The 22,702-nt window shown below is 44.1% G+C and overlaps 1 protein-coding gene and 1 long non-coding RNA gene across 2 annotated transcripts; one reads left to right on the forward strand and one right to left on the reverse strand.

Moving 5' to 3' along the window:
* The first annotated feature begins 133 nt into the window (after positions 1–133).
* LOC133214156 (uncharacterized) lies at positions 134–17,132 on the forward strand. Its single transcript, XR_009726019.1, has 3 exons — positions 134–250; positions 15,602–15,661; positions 16,995–17,132. It is a non-coding gene; the product is annotated as an uncharacterized LOC133214156 (long non-coding RNA).
* On the reverse strand, positions 11,343–22,690 carry CHAC2 (ChaC glutathione specific gamma-glutamylcyclotransferase 2). Its single transcript, XM_061356882.1, has 3 exons — positions 22,501–22,690; positions 17,085–17,120; positions 11,343–13,239 (listed from the first exon to the last, which is right to left on the reverse strand). Exons 1-3 carry the CDS (start codon positions 22,633–22,635, stop codon positions 12,856–12,858), a joined length of 555 nt encoding a protein of 184 aa, XP_061212866.1. The 5' UTR covers positions 22,636–22,690; the 3' UTR covers positions 11,343–12,855.
* Between the last annotated feature and the right edge of the window lie 12 nt (positions 22,691–22,702).

The following is a 22,702-nucleotide window of genomic DNA, read 5'->3' on the forward strand; positions in this document are numbered from 1 at the left end:
CAGGGCGGGCTCCCGCGCATCAACATCCGGGGCACCCGCGGCAGTGGCGGGAGACGGCGGGGAGGGAGCGGCTGAGGGGAGCGGGCGCGGGGTGAGGAGGCGGCGGCGGTTGCGTGTGGAAACCGCAGCCCTGCACCTCACGTCGGCGGTCGGAGGGGCTCCGGGGTCGTTAACGGCTCGGTTAAAGCCTCCCCGCTGTCCTGCGGGTGCTGTGTGCCGGTGCGCTGAGGAGAGGGCTCGCTGGTGGAAGGTAAGAGCTGCGGTCGCGCTCGTTCCGGTGTTAGTTAAAAATGCCGTAGTGTTGGTGTCCCGGAAGGTGCTGCCTTGTGCCGTTGTGGTGCCTCTGTAGTGAGTGTTGGAGCGAGGGCAGAGGAGGCCATGTGTTAGCGTAGGGAATAAACACATAACCACCGGAATGGTTATATGAGGTGCTTTATTGCAGCGCTGGGAAACCAGGGGCACGCACCCAAATCTGGTTCCAACCTCGTCACATCGCGTTCGCAATTTATGCACATTTAGCACGGGTTACAACATCAGCTAATGCATATGCATTAAGGATTGCCACATCATAAATGTTAAGACATCAGCCTCTTCTGCGCTTGCGCAGCCCCCTCTGGTGGTCGTTCCGGTGAAGTAAGGAGTCTTCCTCAGATGAAGTAAGAAGTCTTCCTCAGGTTGTCCTCTTCACCTTTCCCTTACTGGGACATATCCCAACCCATGTGTGGATGCTAGCATTTTCTTATCAGCTTCTGGTATGCTCTTTTGGCTTTCTTAAGTCTAGGTTCTACTTGGGTATAGTCTCCAGTACATACTTTTCTAAATCCACCCATAAATCCACCCGTACACCTTTCACCATATATGGTTATGCTGTTAAGACTACCATTGGAACACTGGTTACAGAGCAGCCATGATACAAAACTGCAAAGTTACAAAATTTTCTAATATACAAAATCCCACTATTGATTTATAAATTTCTCAAACATAATCATTTCTACTGTTTTATACAATTGTTTCATCATAAAAACTTTGCCCTTTTCCAACATTTCCCCCCTTTGAAAATACTTCACTTAATTTAAGTAAGTATTTTCACTCTCTTAGGTAGCAGTTTCCTGATAACTAGGAGGAGGTGTCAGATATTTTGGGTGGTCTCTGGTCACTGCCCCTATAATTCGATGAGTCCATGCACTGTTTCGGGCTGTTTCCTTTCGGATGCAAAGATACATTACATAGATCATCAGAAACACAATCAGTATCATGATTACAGTCTGCACGAGGGAACGGACCCATCCCATGAGGTGAAGGCCCAAATCATCAAAAAGCGCCCCGATCCAATTTTGTTCAATATATTCCTTTTCCTTTTCCACTTCCTGTTCAACTTTGGTCAACTGAGAAATACTGTATTCTATGTCTGCAGTCACATTGGGAATATGAATATAGCAATGGTCTATTCCACATCAGAGTGCTCCGCAGTCAAGTTAAGGTTCTACCGAGAGACAGCACATAATTATAAACATCCTGATTCCCTTTAATATGGGTATTAGGGTTGGGTTCTGGTGCCTCGTATGGCTTTCCATAGAGGATCTCATAGGGGCTTACTGACATTTTATTGTATTTGGGCCTCCTGACATATTTTACTGATTTGTCTCTTTATTGTTTGGTTCATCTTTTCTACCTGTCCACTAGATTGGGGCCTCCAAGGAGTGTGTAAGTTCCATGATATTCCTAATAGTTTACTAACTTCTTGTACTGTGGTTGCAATAAAATGTGGACCCCTATCTGATGATATCCCTAAAGGGACTCCAAAATGTGGGATGATTTCTCTAAGCAACCATTTCACTGCTTCTTTTGCCTGATTGGTGCGACAGGGAAAGGCCTCCGGCCATTCGGAAAAAGTGTCAGCCCCTGCTAACAGATATTTGTACCCTTGTACTTGTGGTATTTCCGCAAAATCAACCTGCCAATAATCTCCTGGTTCCATTCCTGTCCTAATTCTATTTCAACTTGTTTTTTTACTACTGGATTGTTTTTCAAACAAATTTCACATTTTGATCCCACTGATTTTGCCATAGTTAACATCTGTGTGGAAATTATTCCTTGTTTTAAATAAGTTACCAATGCCTCTGCACCCCAGTGACATTTCTGATGTTCAGTTTGTAGAATTTTTCACATTATTGCTGGTGGTACTATTACTTGTCCTGTTGTTGTCACATACCACCCTTCAGAGTTCTTTTGGGCTTTTAAGAGTCCTGCTAATTTTTCATCTTCTTTTGAATAGTTTGGACTTTGTGGAAGATAGGTGTGGAGTGGGCTTACCTTCAGAGGTATCAAAGCCATCATGTTCCATACCCTCCGGGCTACTCATCGGGCCGTCCGATCTGCCAATGTATTTCCTTCAGATATCTTTGAAGTTCCTCCTTGATGTGCTTTGCAATGCATATTGGCTACCTGTTTAGGTCTTTACACAGGAATTACTAATTCTAAAATTTCCTTTTAATACTTTATGTTAGTCCCTTTTGAGGATAAAAGTCCCCGTTCTTTCCATAATGCTCCATGAATGTGTACCACACCAAATGCATACTTTGAGTCTGTCCATACATTTACCTTTTTGGCGTTGCTCAGTTCCAATGCTCTTGTGAGAGCTATCAATTCTGCCCGTTGGGCTGATGTTCCAGGAGGTAGTGCTTTGGCTTCGATTACCTCTTGCTGCGTTGTCACAGCATATCCTGCGTATCGTGTTCCATTCTTCACAAAGCTGCTTCCATCTGTGAAGAGTTCCCAGTCTGGTTGTTCAAGAGGTGCATCCTTCAAGTCTGCTCTGGTTGCATATGTATGTTTGATGACTTCTATGCAGTCATGTTCAAGAGTTCCTTCTTCTAGGTCAGTTCCTAGAAAAGCTGCTGGGTTTAACAGATTAGTAGTTCTCAAGCTTATATCATCTTGTTCCATTAGGGTGGCCTGATATTTCATCATCCGACTAGGGGATAACCAGTGCCCCCCTTTTTGTTCTAGAACAGTGGTTACCATATGTGGTACAAACACATCGATGTGTTTTAATTTCCTAGCTTCCTGAATCAAAATGACAGTCACTGCTACTGCCCTCAAGCATGAGGGCCATCCTGCACTCACCGGATCCAGTTGTTTTGAGAAATATCCCACCAGTCTTTTCCAGCTTCTGAGTTAACACTCCCAATGCCAACCTCTGTCTTTCGTGGACAAACAATTGAAAATCTTTTGTCAAATCTGGGAGCCCCCGTGCCGGTGATTTTGTTAACGCCTCCTTCAGGTTTTTAAAGGCCTCTTTCTGTGGTTTGTCCCAAACAAAGGCATGTGATTTCTGGGCTTCATACAGGGGTTTGGCAATAAGTCCATAGTCCATTATCCATAATCTGCACCACCCTGTCATGCCCAGAAATATTCTCAGTTCATGCAAGTTTTGTGGTTCTGGGATGGCACAGATTGCCTCTATGTGATTTATTCCCAGCTTTCGCTGTCCTTGTGAAATTTCACATCCCAGATACAACACAGTCATGCATGCAATTTCTACCTTTTCTTTTGAGACTTTATAACCATTCAAGCCTAGTTGATTCAGAATTTCAATTTATGCACAGGGATCTTTGTTCTGTTGCAATAAAAATGTCATCTATATATTGTAGCAAAAGTTATTGTGATTTTGGTACCTGTATTTTTCCTTGGGTGGTCCATGCTTCCAATTCTTTGGCTAGTTGGTTTCCAAATAGGGTCGGACTGTTCTTGAATCCTTGTGGAAGTCTGGTCCATGCCAATTGTGTTTTTCGTCCATTCTGTGGATTTTCCCATTCAAATGCAAACAGTTTCCTGCTACTTTTGTCAAGGGGAATGCAGAAGAAGGCATCTTTTAGATCAATCACTGTAAACCATTTATATTTTTCCTTCACAGATGTTAGCAATGTATAAGGGTTTGCCACCACTGGGTTGGATGTCTTGTTATTTCATTTATTGCCCTCAAGTCTTGCACCAATCTATACTCACCATTTGGTTTCTTTATTGGGAAAATTGGCGTGTTATATTCTGATTCACAATCTTCTAGAATTTGGTATTTTAACAATTTCTCAGTTGTCTTTATAATCCCATATCTTGCTTCTAGTTTTAATGGATATTGTTTAGCTCTTACCGGCCTAGCTCCATCCTTTAATTCCACTATTATTGGCTGGGCAGTTTTTGATTTTCCTGGAGTTTGTGTTTCCCAAACTGTTGGTATTACAGCTTGTTCTACCTCCTCCATTCGAGCAATGGATTTATCTTTCCAAACCAAAATTTGTCCTGCCTTGGATTCCAGAACCTGCATGGTTAATTCACCATTTTCAAAAACAATTGTTGCATCCAATTTAGCTAATAAGTCTCGTCTTAAAAGAGGAACAGGACATTCATTTTTCCAGTGTCCTTCCTGCTTGCAGTTTGCACACTGATTATATCCTATTCTTTCCACATTTATCCCTGCGTTCGGATTACAGAATCCTCTTCCTCTTCCTCGTCCCCGCACGTTTCCTCTCCCTCTTCCCCTAGGGTTAGAGAAGCCTTGTTCTCTCCCCTGGACCCCTGCCAATAGATTTTGCTGCTGCCTCCGGGAGCTCTCTCTTTCTCTATTGTTATACACCTTCCAAGCCACTTCCAGCAATCTGTCCAAGTTTCGCAAGTCTGCTCCCTCTAACTTCTGCAGTTTTTTCCTAATGTCATCCTGAGAGTGCCCTAAAAAGATCAAAGCCAACTGTGCCTTAGCCTGTTCGGTTTCCACATCCAGATCTGTGTATTTCTTTGCTGTCTCTTTAAGTCTTTCCAGGAAAACAGACGGAGATTCCGTCTTTTCCTGCCTCACGTTATATAACTTTGACCAATTTATTGTTTTAGGCATGGCATTCTGCACTCCAACAACCACCCAGTCTTGATACCTTCGCAAATTCCTCATTCCCCTTGCCGTGTTATAATCCCACATCGGATCTTCCGTAGGGAAGTTCTGATCTACATTTCCCTCAACCAGTCCCTGTCGTATATCCTCCCGGACCCTTTCTCTTGCAGCCCGTAACACCATTTCCTTTTCTGTTGAATCCATGAGGGTGTCTAAAAGCACCTGGATATCATCCCAGTCTGGATTTTGAGTTTTCATGATCATTTTTATTACACGGGCTACCTTATCAGGATTCTCCCTGTATGTCCCTGCTGATTGCTTCCAAATAAGCAAATCCCCAGGAGAAAAAGGCACTTTAACGTATACTGGTCCTTCAGTCCCGACTCCTTGCCTTGAAGGAGCAAGCACCGCAGTAGCTGCTTGAGGCTGTGCTTTTCCTTCTCGCCCTCCCCTCCTGGGAGTTCTGTGTGAGACTGGGGTGACAGGGAGATTTACTTCTTGACCTCTCCTATTTTCACACTCTTCCCCACTCTCAAGATCACAATCGCTTTCCTCCTGCTCCCCCCTTTCCCCATTCCCGAGATCTTCCTCATCCTTTTGATGTCGCGGGCTGTTCCCTAAGGCAAGGCATTTCACACATTCCTTTTCTCCAACACACCCCTTGCATTCTCCAGCATTGCTTGCCTTGACAACCATTATTCCGCAAGATTTCTGCCACTTATCTTTGTTTCTTAAAATAAAGAAAAGATCCACATATGGTACCTCATCCCATTTTCCTTCCCTTTTACAATATAACATCAACTGCAAGATAGTATTATACCGTAAAGTTCCATTCTCAGGCCATTTTTCCTGATCTTCTAGTTCATATTGTGGCCACCAGACATTGCAATAATCAGTTTACTTTTCCGCATACTCTGCCCGAATCCCCCCTCCTTCCAATGATTTAAAATACAACCTAACGGAGACGACTTAGGAATCGGTGGCATTTTGTAAATACAAAGAGATCTCTAAAACAAGTTTCTCTCACAGCACACACACACACACCACTGTGTTACAGAATTTTTACAGACAGATGCTGAGCCCCCAGCACCAATACCAATACCAGTACCACGTTTGCCGAGGCTGCAGAGCTTTCGCTACTAACAGACGGCGCCCAGGCTTTTAGCCCGGGAGCTCCCTAGCCCCAACCAAGCGCAGCTTTCGCCGCGTCTAACAGGCAGGCATTACCAGGTCAGACTTCACAAGGCCAGATGCAGCTTTCACCGCATCTCTCTGGTAGGCTTTTCAGAAGCCAAAGTTTCACCAAACCAAGCAGGCTTCGCGTACAGCCAGGCTTATCAGAAGTCTGTACCCTTACACCTTACCAAAATTCAGTACTGTAATTACCAAGCCATACTTTACAAAATCGGCACTGTGACTGAATCAGAGAAGAAGAAAAAGCACCTTCCTTACCATATCAGAGGTCCGTCGTGAGCAGCGGAGGTCGGTCGCGGTCGATGGCTCCCCGAGAATCTCTCGGTGCCGGCTGGAGCGGGATCGAAACGCGATCCGCCTCAGCACTGCCCGCGAGGTCCCACCTGGGTCGCCAAAATGTTAGCGTAGGAACAAACACATAACCACCGGAATGGTTATATGAGGTGCTTTATTGCAGCGCTGGGAAACCAGGGGCACGCACCCAAATCTGGTTCCAACCTCGTCACATCGCGTTCGCAATTTATGCACATTTAGCACGGGTTACAACATCAGCTAATGCATATGCATTAAGGATTGCCACATCATAAATGTTATGACATCAGCCTCTTCTACGCTTGCGCAGCCCCCTCTGGTGGTCGTTCCGATGAAGTAAGGAGTCTTCCTCAGATGAAGTAAGGAGTCTTCCTCAGGTTGTCCTCTTCACCTTTCCCTTACTGGGACATATTCCAACCCATGTGTGGATGCTAGTATTTTCTTACCAGCTTCTGGTATGCTCTTTTGGCTTTCTTAACTCTAGGTTCTACTTGGGTATAGTCTCCAGTGCATACTTTTCTAAATCCACCCGTACACCTTTCACCATATATGGTTATGCTGTTAAGACTACCATTGGAACACTGGTTACAGAGCAGCCATGATACAAAACTGCAAAGTTACAAAATTTTCTAATATACAAAATCCCACTATTAATATATAAATTTCTCAAACATAATCATTTCTACTATCTTATACAATTGTTTTATCATAAAAACTTCGCCCTTTTCCAACACATGGAGATGCTGTGAGGGCTGGAGCAGCTCTGCTCTGGAGCCAGGCTGAGAGAGCTGGGCTGGGGCAGCCTGGAGAAGAGAAGGCTCCTGAAGGGGAGACCTGAGAGCAGCTCCAGTGCCTAAAGGGGCTGCAGGAAAGCTGGAGAGGGGCTTGGGACAAGGGCCTGTAGGGACAGGCCAAGGGGAATGGCTTGAACCTGCCCGAGGGGAGACTGAGCTGAGCTCTTAGGCAGAAGCTCTTCCCTGTGAGGGTGCTGAGGCACTGGCACAGGGTGCCCAGAGAAGCTGTGGCTGCCCCATCCCTGGCAGTGCTCAAGGCCAGGTTGGACACAGGGGCTTGGAGCAAGCTACTCCTGTGGAAGGGGTCCCTGCCTGTGGCAGGGGGGTGGAACTGGAGGAGCTTTAAGGTCCCTTTAACCCAAACCAGGCTGGGGTTCCGTGATTCTAGAGGAAGGAGAAATGTGGGGCAATTTGCTGTCTGCTTTGCAGTTGGTGATGGGGACATATGGGGATGGGGACATATGCAGATAGCAGCAGTGTTGTGGCTGTGTATAGCAATTCTTAAGCCTTAAACCCCCCTAATTTCTGAAATACTTGGTGAGAGGAGTATATAGAGGTAAAGGAAGCCATGATTCCAGGAAAAATCCCAGTGGTGATAGGGATGGTTAACTCTGGATGCTGTGGGTAAATTGAGGTGGTTTGGTTTATGATGTTCTGTTCCAGGCCCTGCTTCATTGCACTTTGATGCTTAGTTTCAAAATCGTCTGTTTTAGTCAATAGTGAACTGTTTTAAATTTGTAATCCCTTGGTTGACTTGTACCCTGGGCAGAAGAACCATTCCCAGATGGGGATAATATAGATGAGATAGGTTAAAATTTGCTAAATGGCTGCATTGGGACTAATCAATATTTTTGAGCTTTTCTGCCATTATTTTCTTGTTTAAGGATGTAATTGTGTTATCTTTTCCTGGTTCAGCTAGTGCCAAAGTAGATAGACCTGGAAGCAAATTCCTCTTCCAGCTCAAGGACATGCAGGGTTTTAGGAAAGTGCTGGGATACCTGCAAAGAAGAGACCTAAACTGCAAAGGGCCAGAAGGATGCAGGCAAGGCCTTTGTTTGAGACAAGGGAGAGCAACAGTTAAAGGAAAGCTGCTTAAATAAAAAGCTGGAGAAGCAAGGAAATTAATGTAGGAATGCTGAGGGCATGTGAAGTTGGAATAATCAGGGTTGTACTGCAGTTGGTGATCAAAATGAGTGTAGTCAGCACTCAGCTCTTATAGAAGACTGTTAGAAAAGCCTGATTTATTGGGAAAGACAGCCTGTTTCTAGTCTTGTGATAATTATATAGTAGTAAGTCAAGGTACAGGGTGTGCTCTCCTGCTGCCTGCTTGCATCCCCTCTGCCACTCAGTAGAAAACCACCTCATAAGAGTATTTGTATTACACAGAGCAGACACACAGCAATAGGTCGGGTGGGGATTGGATTTCTTCAACAGCATCTGCTCCTTAGCAGGAGCAGGCCTGCATCCACATGCACACCTGAAGGAAGGGTTACAAATTGGAGTTAAACATGACAAACTTCAGGAAATGGTGATATGCAATAGTGATATAATACTGATGGGGGATGCTGCAATCAGTATTGTTGCTTTAGCTTTCAAAATGTTTCTGTTGGGGTTTTTCCTGCTTGTAAGGGGCAACAATGGCTTCTTGCCATTGCCTGAACTGTTCACACTTGGAGCTTCTCTGAAGGCCGTAAGTTTTCCTGTCAGCTGCTAAATAGCTGCAGCATGACACAGGTATTCTTGCATTCGTGATGAAGATTGTTTTACTGAGTGCATTAAAGTAACTTAACAATTGCCAAACACTGCATTCTCCTGTGAGACTGAACTGCACCTTAGTTACCTTTTTGAAGGACTTTCTTCAGGTTTTAGTTTCTAGAGAGCAGCCTTGTCTAGGGAGGGTCTGGTCTTTATATATCCTGATAGAAAAAAAACATGATTGAGAGCATGGAAGTGGGACTAAAGATGGAGTGATGCAAAAGCAAAGAAATCATTAACAATTCAACAATTCCTTTTTTTGTGTAGTGACAGCATGAGAGTTTTGATCTGAAAAGGTCTGTGATGCTCAAACTTTGGTAATCAGTTTATGCACAAAGCTGTTAAACATAACCAGTGGATAAAAGCAGATATAGAGGTGTATGTGTGTAAAATAAGAACTCTAAAGGCTCTCTCTGTGTGTCTGTAGATATACCTGAATGTCCAGTTTTGAAATTGGAACAGGTTAGACCAGTCCCATCAGAGCTTTGCTCATCTATGAGTAGCATGGAGCAGGTTAAATGGTTGAAGAAGGAAAGACAGAAATCGTACTGGTGATCCTACAAAGCATCTGGTAATTAAAGGAGGGTTTGATTTCCCTTCTCCATGAGTTTTCTTGTGTTAAGAAGTGCAAATCTGCTTACAGAAGTTTATGATTAAGTCAGATGATGTATTAATTTTGTCAGTTCAGTCACAGTGGGCCTGAAGCAGGCTTATTATCAAAGCTAGACACAAAAAGGAAGTAAAATGTTGCATATTCAGGGTATAGATTCATATATTCACAGAGATTGATTCCCATGTAACTTAAATTAACATAGAACTTTTAATTGGGAGAATTTACAGCTATATCAGTGTATGTACTACTGCCCAGTGGTGTGACCCCTTTCAGCATCACAGGGAGGGTGTATCTTGACCAACTGCTGGACAAGTTCTTTTTCTTACAAATGGCCTCAGAAATTGTTTGGAACCAAGTTTAGGGGTAACTTTGTGTGTGGTTGTACAGTGAAAATGTATCTAAAATATCTGTAAGTTGCCACAAATTTAGATAGAGTGAGAAAATTCAGCATATATGGCACGTAAAAAAAATGTATCCTGATTTTTGTCATAATGGACCTGAAAGCACACTGGGCTTTGGTGGGGATAGAAACTGTGGGCAGAGTTGTGGCTCAGACCCCACACAACAAGAACAAATGTGTATTTCCAGTGCTGTAATTAACCCCTAATGCTGACACAGTTCAGGACTGTAGCCAGCTCTTGTAGATTCTTTTTCACCATGAGACCTAACAGCACTTTCTAACAAGATGAAGCAGGACACACACTGATGCCCATCCTACCATGGATACCCTTTAAATAAACAGTTCTGGAAATCTTTCTCCAACACCACCAGTAAATGTGATGCACTTTTATTGTACTGGAGTTGTATGCACAAACTGGAATGTTTTGTTACAGATATTGTTGCAATTCTTGTGACTCAGGAAAGGAAATGAACCAGTAATACAACAAAAGATACAGAATGTAGAGCCATACATAATCACAATGCCCCAACACAGTGCTTAAATAATTAAAGAGGGAATCATCACTGATGTTTTGGGATCATAGTGAGTGGAAGCATCCCCTGCCCTGTTTTGAGGAACAAGGTTAAGTCTTTGAGGAAAGAATTGTAGGAGTGGATGTGCCATTCTACATGTTTTAACTTTACTACAGCTTCTTCAATCTGAAGTAAGCACAAGAAAGGAACTGCTGTTGTTGGTTGGGTTTTCTGAGGGTACTGTTCTTTTGAACACTTAAATATCCTTGCAATAAATTGCATATAACTGTTTCTGGTAACAGTTAAGTATCCAGCAACACTTAGAGTTACTTTTTAAGTCCAGGTGAATAAATACATGTGTAAAGGAACATGTTCATTAATGCTGATTTGGGTGATGGTTATCACTGTCCATCTTTGGTGCATGAAGTCACTCAGTTCCAGTTTTGGGAATCTTGAGAGCTATTATCCTGGAAGTTCAGATGCAGCTCCTCTCCTGCTGTACCACTGGGGCTGCTTTTCCACTCGGTTACATCAACCTTAAACCAGCACAGTGCAGTAGAGAATCAAGACCTTCAAAGGATATTCCATCAGTTTGCAAGTAACCCATATCCTAATAGAAAAATGGGGGCTCAGTACACAGAATTACTTTGCCAATACAATCAGAGGATTTGCTTCTGCACTGTAGAGTAGCCCATCAAGTGATACCCCCATCAGGTACTCTTAAAATAGTGGCATTCAGCTATCAATAGTGAGTAGTAGCTTCTAAAAGCTTCTATTCCTCCCCCCCCCCCCAGTGGATCAGTGCTTGAGAGATGCCAGAGATACCCTAAAATCATAATCTGGAGCAGCTTTTTGGTTAAATATTATAACTGGTGTATGTAAACAAATCCAGCTTTTTGGTTAAATATTATAACTGGTGTAATTATCTCAAATTTAGGTTTGAATTTTAGGATCTTATTTTCTACTCATCCAACTGCCTTTCCCAAATGTTTCCTGTTAACATTCATCTGTGTTCTTGTTGGCTTTTATAGATGGCCAAGTAAAAGGATAGCAGCTTCTTATTCTGACAACCCTGATATTTTCAAGCAATTACAAATATAAAACAAGAAAATGTAAATAAGAGAAAGAGACAACCTGTATAGTAGAATAATATGGGGTTTCCAGTCGTTGATAAAAAATATGGGCTTCCAAGCTGCTACTAAACCCACATTCTCTGTGTGAGAACATTTGAAGTTACTTGGTGTTTGAAGTAGAACCTTTCCTATATTAACATACAAAAATATACATTTGTTAAAAAGGAACAAAAATAACTTACATTTCTGAGAAGCAAAACAAGGCCTTGTTGGACGGAAACTCCATTTGCTTCTGTTTTGTGTGAAGTAAACCTGCCAGCCTGAACTGGTGGCTTCCCAACCCTCTTCCTATGGATGCCTGTACAACACACTGGAAAGAGGGTTCCTTAAGTACCTTTTGTCCATGAATCCCTGTAACAGCAGTTGACAAGTACTGGCTTAAAGTCTACCCTCAGACATGGGTGATTTCTTTAAAAGATGGGTTACAACAGCATCTAAAGCCAGGTAACAAAGATGAGAGTTTCTGAATGTTCTTGCTGCATTGTGACTTCAAATCATACTCTGAATTTTAACATTTTGGCTTTATTCTTATTAGAAACTAAAAGGAGGCACTGATAAGTTATGGCTTGTTTGTGTCCAAGTCTCCTGTGCTTTGGCTTTCGGGGGTTTGACATGAGCCAAGGGAAGGAAGTATTCCCTTGACAGTAAGAAAGTTTTATCCTCTTTGTTTAAGGACAAACTAATATGTAAAGGGTAAAGTGACTAATTCAGTGGAATAACTTCAGTGAAGCTGAACACTGAAGAGGTAAGTGTTCTATTGTGCATTTACTATGCAATTTACAACTCTTAACGTTTACCTCTTCAGTTGCACAGAGACCCTCACCTTTGCTCTGGAATCAGAAAGAACTACCACTTAAACCAACGGGAGTTGTATTTAAATGCAGACTTTCATCTTGAAAATACTCTAAATATTTCTTTTAAACCTGAAATTGTAATTAAAATATCCAAACAAAGAGTTCTCTTGAGCCTTCCAGAAAGATGTAGTCTTTGGCTAAAACCCCAATATACCAAATTCAAACCTAAATAAAACACTTCCCCTGCTCCCCTTTCTGTTGGCTCCTGAAAGAATTATGTTTGTAATGGTGTGTTTTAATGACCAACTACTATTCTGAATAATAAAATAAGATAGCATAGTACAGAGAAATGTGCCTCCAAGTCATATACCCGTTGTGCAATGAAACCATTCCTCTGAAGGTGAAATAAGATCACTAAAAGAAATAAACTATTGTCCTGGGTTCAGGCTTAAACCATGACAACTATTTATAGACTGTTGAGGTTTTGATGCTTTTCTAAGAGTTTCTTTACTAGTGTTTCTAAGGAGAAGAGATGCTCATCTACATCCTCTGGTACAAGGTTTCTGATGGAACTGGCAAGTTCAAACAGGTATTCTGTGTTTCTTCCACTAGGACCAACTGCATTCAGAATCTGTTCTGCAATCTCCTCCAGAGGGGCAGGACCAAGGTAGTTAGGGTTGTCACAGGTGCCAATGTAGAGCAGGACATCAAATGGCTTTACTGAGGAGTCTTTGGGGTAGAAAATGACAGTTGTAGTCCTGTAGCCTCCTTTCTCTCTGAAGTCCAAGTATGCCTTCACTTCACATTCTTGTCCAGGTGGCAGTCTGTAAGCAACACCCCATACACATCCCTGTTGCAGGACAGAAGAGGAGAAAATCCAAGCAGGGTTTAAAAGGATACTCAGAAATCAGTGCATTTATATCATTTACATAAAACTCTCTTAAATACATTAATTTTCTTCCATTTTCAGTCCTTTTATAGCTCACACTGTTTCTGGAGAGAGTCCCAAACTAAAAGGGTAATTTACACATTGATCATCCACTTCTTGCTAATCCTTAGGCCCTTCTTACAAAGTAATTTGTTGTGACCATTAAATTTGAAGCAGCAAATAGCCTTGGCACAGGCTACTGAGGTGCTGGCAAAAAGGATACAGATTTTGTCAGGTCAGGAAGATAAATTTGTATCTGAAAATTAAAATTTTAAATAGTGCCAAATTCAAAGGAGTTTTGAACAGACCCTCACACTGTTTAGTTGCAGTTTCATGTCTAAGGACCCGAGTGTCACCTACATCTGTCACATGTATTTGGAGGGGTGAGTGTGGTGATCTTGCTGCACTGAAACTGAATCAGAGAAGAACAAGCTGAGAAATGAACCTTCATTTTGCATAATGAAATGGGGCATACCCAGAACCTCAACAAACAGGTTGAATTTCATGGTTGTCCTTGAGAATCTGAGTATTTCTTTATCCCCTTCATAAATACGTTCTCAGAGGTGTTATCCGACTGTGATATGGGTTAGTTATACTCCCCTAGCAAGTTTTCTATAAATCAGTCAAATCTGTGTAGGAAGAGATGTACGTGGGGGTTTTGTTTTGAAGTAGCATAGAGAAGTGACGATGGTCCGTTATCTACTGACAGCTACATGGTGTTTCTTACCAGTGCTGTTGTACAGTGAATGGTAGCTTGTTTTGTCTGCTGGCAACATCAAATGAGGATTCTTCTGCAGTTAAACTGGTCTGTGTCAGTGCTACAGTAATGATGGCAAAGCAGTTAAGGTGTGTATTTTGTTGTTGCTTTGTTCTGTGGTGTAGCGTTGGGTTTTTTATCCCTACACTGGATTTCAGTATTCAGTCATGATCCTAGACAGTGCTGGGGTGATGGTATTAATTCATGAGTGTTGGATTTTGCACTCAGACCATATACTGGTCAAAGGCAATTTATTAAAAAATAATTAAAAACTCAAGAGTAATTTTCTACACATCTTTTGTAGCTGATGACAGCACTTGATATAATGAGTACACAAATGGGTTCCCTGCTTCCCCTCAGCATCTTGAGATACTGAGGTGCTGGAGCAGGGCCAGAGAAGGGCAATGGAGCTGGTGCAGGGCCTGGAGCACAGGGGTGATGGGGAAGGGCTGAGGGACCTGGGGGGTTCAGATGGAGAAGAGAAGGCTCAGGGGGGACCTGATGGCTGCCTCCAAGTGCCTGACAGGAGGATGGAGCCAGGAGGGGCTGGGCTCTGCTCCCAAGGAACAAGGGATGGGACAAGAGGAACCGGCCTCAAGCTGCACCAGGGCAGGTTTAGATGGAGCTGAGGAACAATTCCTGCCCCAGAGGGTGCTCAGGCATTGGAACAGGCTGCTCAGGGCAGGGCTGCAGGCACCGGCCCTGCAAGTGTTCACACCCTGTGGAGACGAGGCCTCAGTGCCATGGGTTAGGGGTGGCCTTGGCAGTGCTGGGCAATGGTTGGACTGGATGAGCTTAAAGGGCTTTTCCAGCCTGGTTGATTCTGTGACCTGGAATCTGGGTTCCCTCCAGCTGCACACATGAAATGTATTAGTTTGAAAACTAGCCTCTTCTGCGCATTTTATTCTCTTGTGTCAATCTGCCATCCAGACCTGCTTTGGTGCTGACAGGAACGTACATGTGGGTGTGGTGGAGACAGGAATTAAAGCAGGCAAGTGCTGCTAGTTTAGTTTTCAGAACAGGGGATTCCTGTTTCAGGTGATGGGAATTAATAATCCAGAAGATGGACAGGGAACATGATTGTGGTTTTGTGTGTGGTTTCCTCTTGACTGGCAAAGAAATTCGGGTAGAACAAGCAGAATTAACTCTGTAGATGAGATGTTTCCAAGCTGTGCTATGTGTATCACTAGTGGAAAAGGACACAGAGGTTAGCATGGAGCTTTGCCACTGAAAGGACCACTGCTGCTCTTAGTGTGCATGCACAGGGGAGTAACTGCTATAGTCTGCTAAAATACCTTCAGCATAAGGTAGAATGAGTAACTGAAATGAAAGCTAATGAATTGTTGTGTCTTTTGATGTTGATGTGTGAAGGGAGATGATGTGGCCCCACCAGATTCTGGAGAAAAGGACTGAAAACCCAACCAAGCAAAACTGGTTTGCTAAGGGGAAACACATTTCTATGGGAACAAGTAAGTTTGCTTAACAATACCGAGTGACAGCAAACACAACTATTCTTTGTCTCTATAGGTGCCTGTGTAACATAATGGTATCCAGCAACAGGGTGATGTGAAGCCCCTGACTAGAAAGGTACAGAAATACACAGTGAGAGACAGGGCACTGTGTTCTGCTGCTTTTGCTAACTGCAAATAACAGTTGAAGTTTTCAATTGCACTAAACTTACCTCTTGGTGGCTGTTGTGTCAGGGGAATAGGTGGGTAAGGCAGCAAGAGGATTATTGATTATATAGATAAGCAAGTGTAAATCAAAACTTAAATGACTACCAAAATATATGTCTTCCATGTCTTGTGGCCTGGTGTTGTGTGGCCTTGCCCTCTCTCTGCTACTATGCCATCCTTTCTTCCCTCTCATCCGCCCTGGAAGCACTAGTACCTGCAGGGATTCCCTCTCCTGGGGAGGAGTGAGGCTGGAAGGACACAACCATCACAGCCATCCCAGCAAGGGGCCAGAATATAGCGTGAGCCCAGTGGTCAGCTGGAAATGGGAGAGCATCGCATCTGAGGTGTATCCTGCAAGAGCTGCCCCAGGCTCCCCCAGCCTAGCAGAAGGCTTTTGTCCCAGCTGGTGAGCAGTCTAACTGAGGGCTTTCTGGGGGTAAGAGCCCTAGAACTAACCTTAGTGGTTAGCTGTAAGGTTCTGCCTTTACTATCAAACAGAATTAGAAATGGGTAAGATGGATTTCAGTGGATGGAGAGCAGCCCTGAGGGAAAGGATTTGGCAGTGCTGGGTGAGGAGAAGCTCCCCCTAACCCGGCTTCAGTGTGTGCTTGAGCTCAGAACTCCCCATGTGCTGGGCTGCACCCCCAGAGCGTGAGCAGCAGCTCAGGGAGGGGATCCTGCCCCTCTGCAGGGGTTGGAACTGGATGAGCTTTAAGGTCTCTTCCAACACAAACCAGTTTGGGATTCTGTGATTCTATGATCATTGAGAATGGTACACTTAGGCCAGTGACCATTTTCTCTCAATGGGAGCTAATTTCACAGTATTATGTAAAAGCTAACACAGAGTTGTGGTATATAATTCCTTAAGCATATTATCTGTGTAGCAAAACAGTGAAGGAATATCTCCTTTTTTCATCACTGCAGTGTAATCTTGATTTATTTCAGTTGATTTTGGGAAGGCAAAATTACAGTTCTTACAAACATCTAAGGTCTACTATTGGTGTACTGTCAGCACTATACTTACCCTGAAAGTGAAATTCTGCATGTTCCGACTGGACAGCTGAAGTGACTACTCCAGAAAGTGCTCAAATATACCTTTGGTAGTGACAGACCCAGAGTACTTCCAGTTTCTTCATTTGGAATTATTGATTTATTTGAAATGATCAAGAGTCATTGGTGTGACACCAAGAAATTTTGAGGGAACTTCACACTGCACTAAAGATAACTCTGTTATTTGCTTGCAGAGAAGCAAAAATGAATAGAGTCTTGCTACACAGGCTGGAAATGCAACAGGACATTTGGTACACTACAGAGACAGAAGAGGAGTACTGTACCTCAGGATCTTCCACCAGAGTCACAACTCTTCCAGGCTACAATGAAAGAGAGTAATTCAGTTAGAGGCTTTTACCCTAAATCCTGAGCTAAACCAAACCAAGAAACACTGAGGAGTAATGAAAGGGTCAGAGAACTAATCCAGGACCATCTCAGTAAGGTCTGTTCTGTGAGATCCAGTATAAATACTTTCTGAGCATAGCTTTTGATTTGTTTTAGATAAACAGAATGGGAAATTCTGAGTGGAAAGTGGCAGCAACACGGAAGTTAAATTACGGGCAGGCAGAAACAGAAAGGTTTTGAATGGCCTTGCTCTGTGTGTGCTCTCCTCATTCAATTCTATCCCCATTTAAAACAGTGCCAATAATTCATTAATGTAAAACTATCCTTGAGGAGCACATCTATGTGTGTTGCCTCTCCACAGCACTAAGTCATGATTTTACTTTCTGGAGAGACAATGAGGAGAACCTCCTTACTTGTAGTCAAAAAGCTTATGCACATACATGGAGAACAACAACAGAAATCCTGCTAATGCAGAACTAAGCCAGGTATCACCACTTCTGGCCTGGTTCGCACTAACTGGATTCTACAAAGTGTTAATCACACACTATGACACATGGCAACTTCCAGGTTTATGAGCTCCTAGCTACTTAGATGGTTTGAAAACACACAGCAAAGAAACCTGCTAGTAATTCTTAGTAAGCACCAGGTTATTCTAAGTTGAAAAAAGAAGTTTATTGTGCAAAAAGACTATTTTCTCCTTTTCCCCATTCCAGCTCATTCTTCCTGACTGGGCAGAGGGAGGATATCTTGGTAATGGCTTGTTTTGCCAATGAGTTCCTACTTGCTGGAAGAATCCAGTATGCAAATACTGAAAACTGTTGAAATTTGTCGTATAACCTGGAGAATACAGTTTTAAAACATAATACCCTATGGAGAACTACACTTGCAGTTTAAAACCGCTAATCTTGGCATCAGATTTTTTGCAAGTGTACAAATGTCTCTGATTTGAGGCAGGGAAAGCAGAGGTACCAACATTCCATTTTAGTATAGGATGGAAATTCATTTTCTTGGGAGTGACAAAGATGATCTGAATGTGATGCACTTGAATGCCTTTCAGTTAGTCTTGAGTAATTTTGAGTCTCAGGTGACTACATTTCAGTCTTTAAGGCAATTTCACTGCCATGTCCATGCTTTTGTGTTTAGTAAGTCTGTAGTTGGGCTTGTCTCCCTCATATAATCACAGAATAGTACTATAAGCGTGGGGTTTTCTCCTACACAGTTACCAGCTGCAAGCCAAACAGGAAATCTAGGGTTTTTCTTTAGAGAACACTTTTAGATACCACCAACTGTAGATACTACTTATTCAGGTCTTTTATAGCCTTAAAGGCTCTCTATAAGCTCTGAGGTGCTGTGGGTTTTCGCTTTTACGCCAGGTCTCTCCCCACATCAGCCATGTACTCCTGACCTGATTGATAAAATAAGGCAACAAAGCTAAACGAATACTAGATGATTACTATTTGAGTACTCCAAGGAAACAGGTCTGTTACCATGATTAATCACAGTAACTCGGGTGTTCCTTTTTGGAAGCATTTCCATAGCCATCAATACTTCCTTCACATGTGCACTCAAAACTGGTCCCTAAGATCTTGTAAATTGTGGATTAAAGACACGTTCTGGGGTGGGAAGCCAGTTTTTCTTTATTACCAGGAATGATAAAAGTGAAGTACTGGGGTAAACTGGAATAAGATCTTCCACTATTACTGTTCTCAGTGGCACCATAAACTGCTCAGCTACTGAAACGACTAAATATTTACTGATAGGTGAATCCATTGACTTCTGTATCTGGAATAAAAGGAAATTTGACCGTAGAAAGAACTGTAGCTTGACTGCCTCTTCAGGTTGTTTTCAGAAAGGGAGATGTAAGTTTACTAATAAGTAGGAATGTAATAACTGGTTTCTTTAAAAGCACCAGTTTATTTTGCCAAAGGCTGGCCTTTTCTGTGGAGTGACAGGAGCCTCTCTCTGTCCTCTATAGCCCCCTCACAGGCAGCCATCCAAGGTAAAGCAGGGGATCGCAGAGGTGGGAAGGCACCTCTGCAGGTCCTCCAGTCCAACCTCCCTTCTTCCCCCATTCACTTCTAACAAACTAAAAGCCCTTCATTACCTTAAACTGATTTCACCTCGGGTTGATGCGGTAAGGCTATGAGTGCAGATACTCATAGGGTTTCTATCTGGATACATTTGGACAGTGGTAGCAGACAGCTGGAGCTGTGTTCATTATGGCATTGAGTTTCCCTGGGATTTTTCCTAAGCAGGACTGGGAATGCTGCCAGTGTGAGACTCCCAAATGTCAGATGTGCTGTGCAGCCAAGTGAGAGCCGGTGTCAGACCAAGGAGAGAGGCTGAAGCGAGTGGTCTGAGCTGGGAGGGGGGGATTGAGAGGAAGGAAAGCCAATGTCACTGGTCTGGCAGCAGCAAGCTGTTAGTGTGGTTCAGACCACACTGTGATAATAACAGCTGCAACCCTTGAATGCATTCATACTTCCCTGCTCTTGAATGCAAAAGCAAACTCCTTAATGTCTGAGAAAGCTCGTGTGAATCATGCAGGTGTGTGTTTCTGTTGCTGTTTTTTTCTGAAGCTTGCACTAAAAAAAATTGGAATTTGCTATTTATGAAAACATTTTTCTTATTTATTCAGTAAGAAGCCCACAGCATTATTTTGCAGGGAGCACTGGTTTTGCCTGGTAAAACTCAAGCTGCTTTAATGTACTATTCAGAATAATCCTCTGCAAATCTTTTTATTTACATCTAATGCATAAGTTGCTGTATATTCTTTCAAATTCAACATCCTGCAAGCTGTAAAATATGGTCCCATGATTAATTATTCTTTATAACTCATTAACCATCTTATTAGAGTGTGAGTTGAGCAGTTCAAAGTACAATTAGAAGGTCACCCATGTCCTGTGCTACCAGCTTCCAGCCATTGTGCTTGAACGTGCTCTCTGTGGTTTTGTTTGCAGACCCTGGAATGCTGGAGCAGCCAGTGCTTTCAGGAGAGCATTTTAACTTGTTGGCTATTACTTTATTGCTGTTCTTTGAGATGTGTTAAAGTAGGAGTAACAATCCATGGACTGCAGGAATACAAAAGACATTAACTTGTTGATGCTGAGATAAAGTGTATTTTGTTAATGCTAGGTGTTTTATGTAAAACATCAATGCATTAACTGTTTAGATAGTGAGCTGTGTCTTCAGTCTGTCCAAACAAGCACTGAAATACAACAATGTACAGGTGTGCATGTGGGTTTTGTTGTTTTAAGGCCCTGTACACCTGCAGGTGATGGTTCTGGGTTATGATCTTGACCAGAGCAGAAATACAAGTGTCGCAGCTTCTTAAACCAAGTATACTTGTGGGTAGTAACCTGGTGTGGGCATTTTGCAAGGTGCCAAGTATCTGTGCAACAACAGTCACTCTGTGAGTATTATCCTGAATTCTAGCGTGGTCCAGCAGAAAATATCATGGAATCAGAGAACGGTTTGTGTTGAAGGGACCTTAAAGCTCCTCCAGCTCCAACCCCTGCCATGGGCAGGGACCCCTTCCACTGGAGCAGCTTGCTCCAAGCCCCTGTGTCCAACCTGGCCTTGAGCACTGCCAGGGATGGGGCAGCCACAGCTTCTCTGGGCACCCTGTGCCAGCGCCTCAGCACCCTCACAGGGAAGAGCTTCTGCCTAAGAGCTCAGCTCAGTCTCCCCTCAGGCAGGTTCAAGCCATTCCCCTTGGCCTGTCCCTACAGGCCCTTGTCCCAAGCCCCTCTCCAGGTTTCCTTCAGCCCCTTTAGGCACTGGAGCTGCTCTCAGGTATCCCCTTCAGGAGCCTTCTCTTCTCCAGGCTGCCCCAGCCCAGCTCTCTCAGCCTGGCTCCAGAGCAGAGCTGCTCCAGCCCTCGCAGCATCCCCATGGCCTCCTCTGGACCCGCTCCAACAGCTCCACATCCCTCTTGTGCTGCTGCCCCAGAGCTGGACCAGGACTGCAGGTGGAATCCTTACGCCTTTCCTGGACAAGCAGCTCTTTTAAAGCCATATTCCTACTTGAGAGTGAAGCTACCAGGGTGCAGGTTTGATGCCATAGGGAGCATTAGGAAAACACTTCCATGGTACAAACCAGCAGTCAGCGTGTGCCCGTTGTTGCAGAGCTGTGTGGCAGTGGCTGTTCCTATACATTGTGATCAGTTTGCGTTTCTGATCAGTAAATCCTGAGCAGCATCTGCAGCCCTAAAAGCTCTGCCCCATCCTCATTCATCTCCAGTGCTGAGTGCTTCTGTAACCTATTGTGTCTAACGTTTGTTGAGCTCTTTAGAATTACAGAGGAGCCACAGCCCTTCAGTATTAGGAGGGTGGTACAGGCTTTCAATGGGGAGTAAGACTGTCCTCACTCCTGTGGTTTAAAAATAGCTACGTTTACATTAATTTGGGAACACACACTTCTGGAATTCTAGTTTCTTTTTCTTGGTGACTTTCTTCCTATTTCCAAACAGTATTTCTTCCTCCATGAGTTTTCTTTTGAAAGTAGAAAGGCTCAAAACCGGTGAGGTGGTTGCTCAGATCCGCACTTCTGGCCTTTATTTGCTAACTCACCTTTCTGTTCAAAGCCTGACGCCCACACTGAGGTATTCTCCCTTAGTTATTGAGATTAATGTCTATGATAAATAGCTTGGTAAATTTTGAGCTATTAATAGGACTGGTGGTTATTTTTGTTACCATTCTCCTCCTCTTTGAAGTTCATTTTGTTGTTTGTTGGGTTTTTTCAATTGCTAGAACAGAAGAAGGGCATTTTGACAGGGGCCTGTAGGGACAGGCCAAGGGGAATGGCTTGAACCTGCCTGAGGGGAGACTGAGCTGAGCTCTTAGGCAGAAGCTCTTCCCTGTGAGGGTGCTGAGGCGCTGGCACAGGGTGCCCAGAGAAGCTGTGGCTGCCCCATCCCTGGCAGTGCTCAAGGCCAGGTTGGACACAGGGGCTTGGAGCAAGCTGCTCCAGTGGAAGGGGTCCCTGCCCGTGGCAGGGATTGGAGCTGAATGGGCTTTAAGGTCTCTTCCAACCCAAACCAGGCTGGGATCCTATGAAGGAATCCAGTTGTTGAGCTTCAGGAAACACTCCTTGGCACGATGCAGTGGATGATAGATAAATCAGAGTGGGAACACTGCGCCTGTTCCATACAGCAGTCTCCTGGAGCAGCAGGGAGCGGCTGCTGCTCACAAGAGGGATTTAATTCAAGGGTAAAAGCGTGGCCGCGGGAGGAGCGCGGCCGAGGCCCCGCAGCCGCTGCTCCCGGCGCAGGCCGGGGCTCCGCAGCCGCGGACGGGCCGCTGTGCCCTTGCGCAGGGGAGGGAGGAGGTCGGTGTGTCCCGCGGCCCGCCTCACCTTGCCCGGCACGCCGCGGTGGTCCGTGCTGCCCTGCCAGAACCGGCGGCTGTAGCCCAGGATGCGCCCCACCATCTTCTGCTCGTACGGGAAATCCACCTTCCAGATGAGGGAGCCGTACCCAAACACCCACATGGCCGCCCGCCTGCCTGCCCCACTGCCGGGCGGCACGGCACGGCACGGCCCGGGCCTGCGCACTGCC

Source organism: Neopsephotus bourkii, unplaced genomic scaffold (assembly GCF_033783945.1).
Source record: "Neopsephotus bourkii isolate Nb327-2 ecotype Australia unplaced genomic scaffold, CSIRO-AGI_Nbou_v1 NB_873, whole genome shotgun sequence".
In the NCBI taxonomy this organism is placed as follows: Eukaryota; Metazoa; Chordata; class Aves; order Psittaciformes; family Psittacidae; genus Neopsephotus; species Neopsephotus bourkii.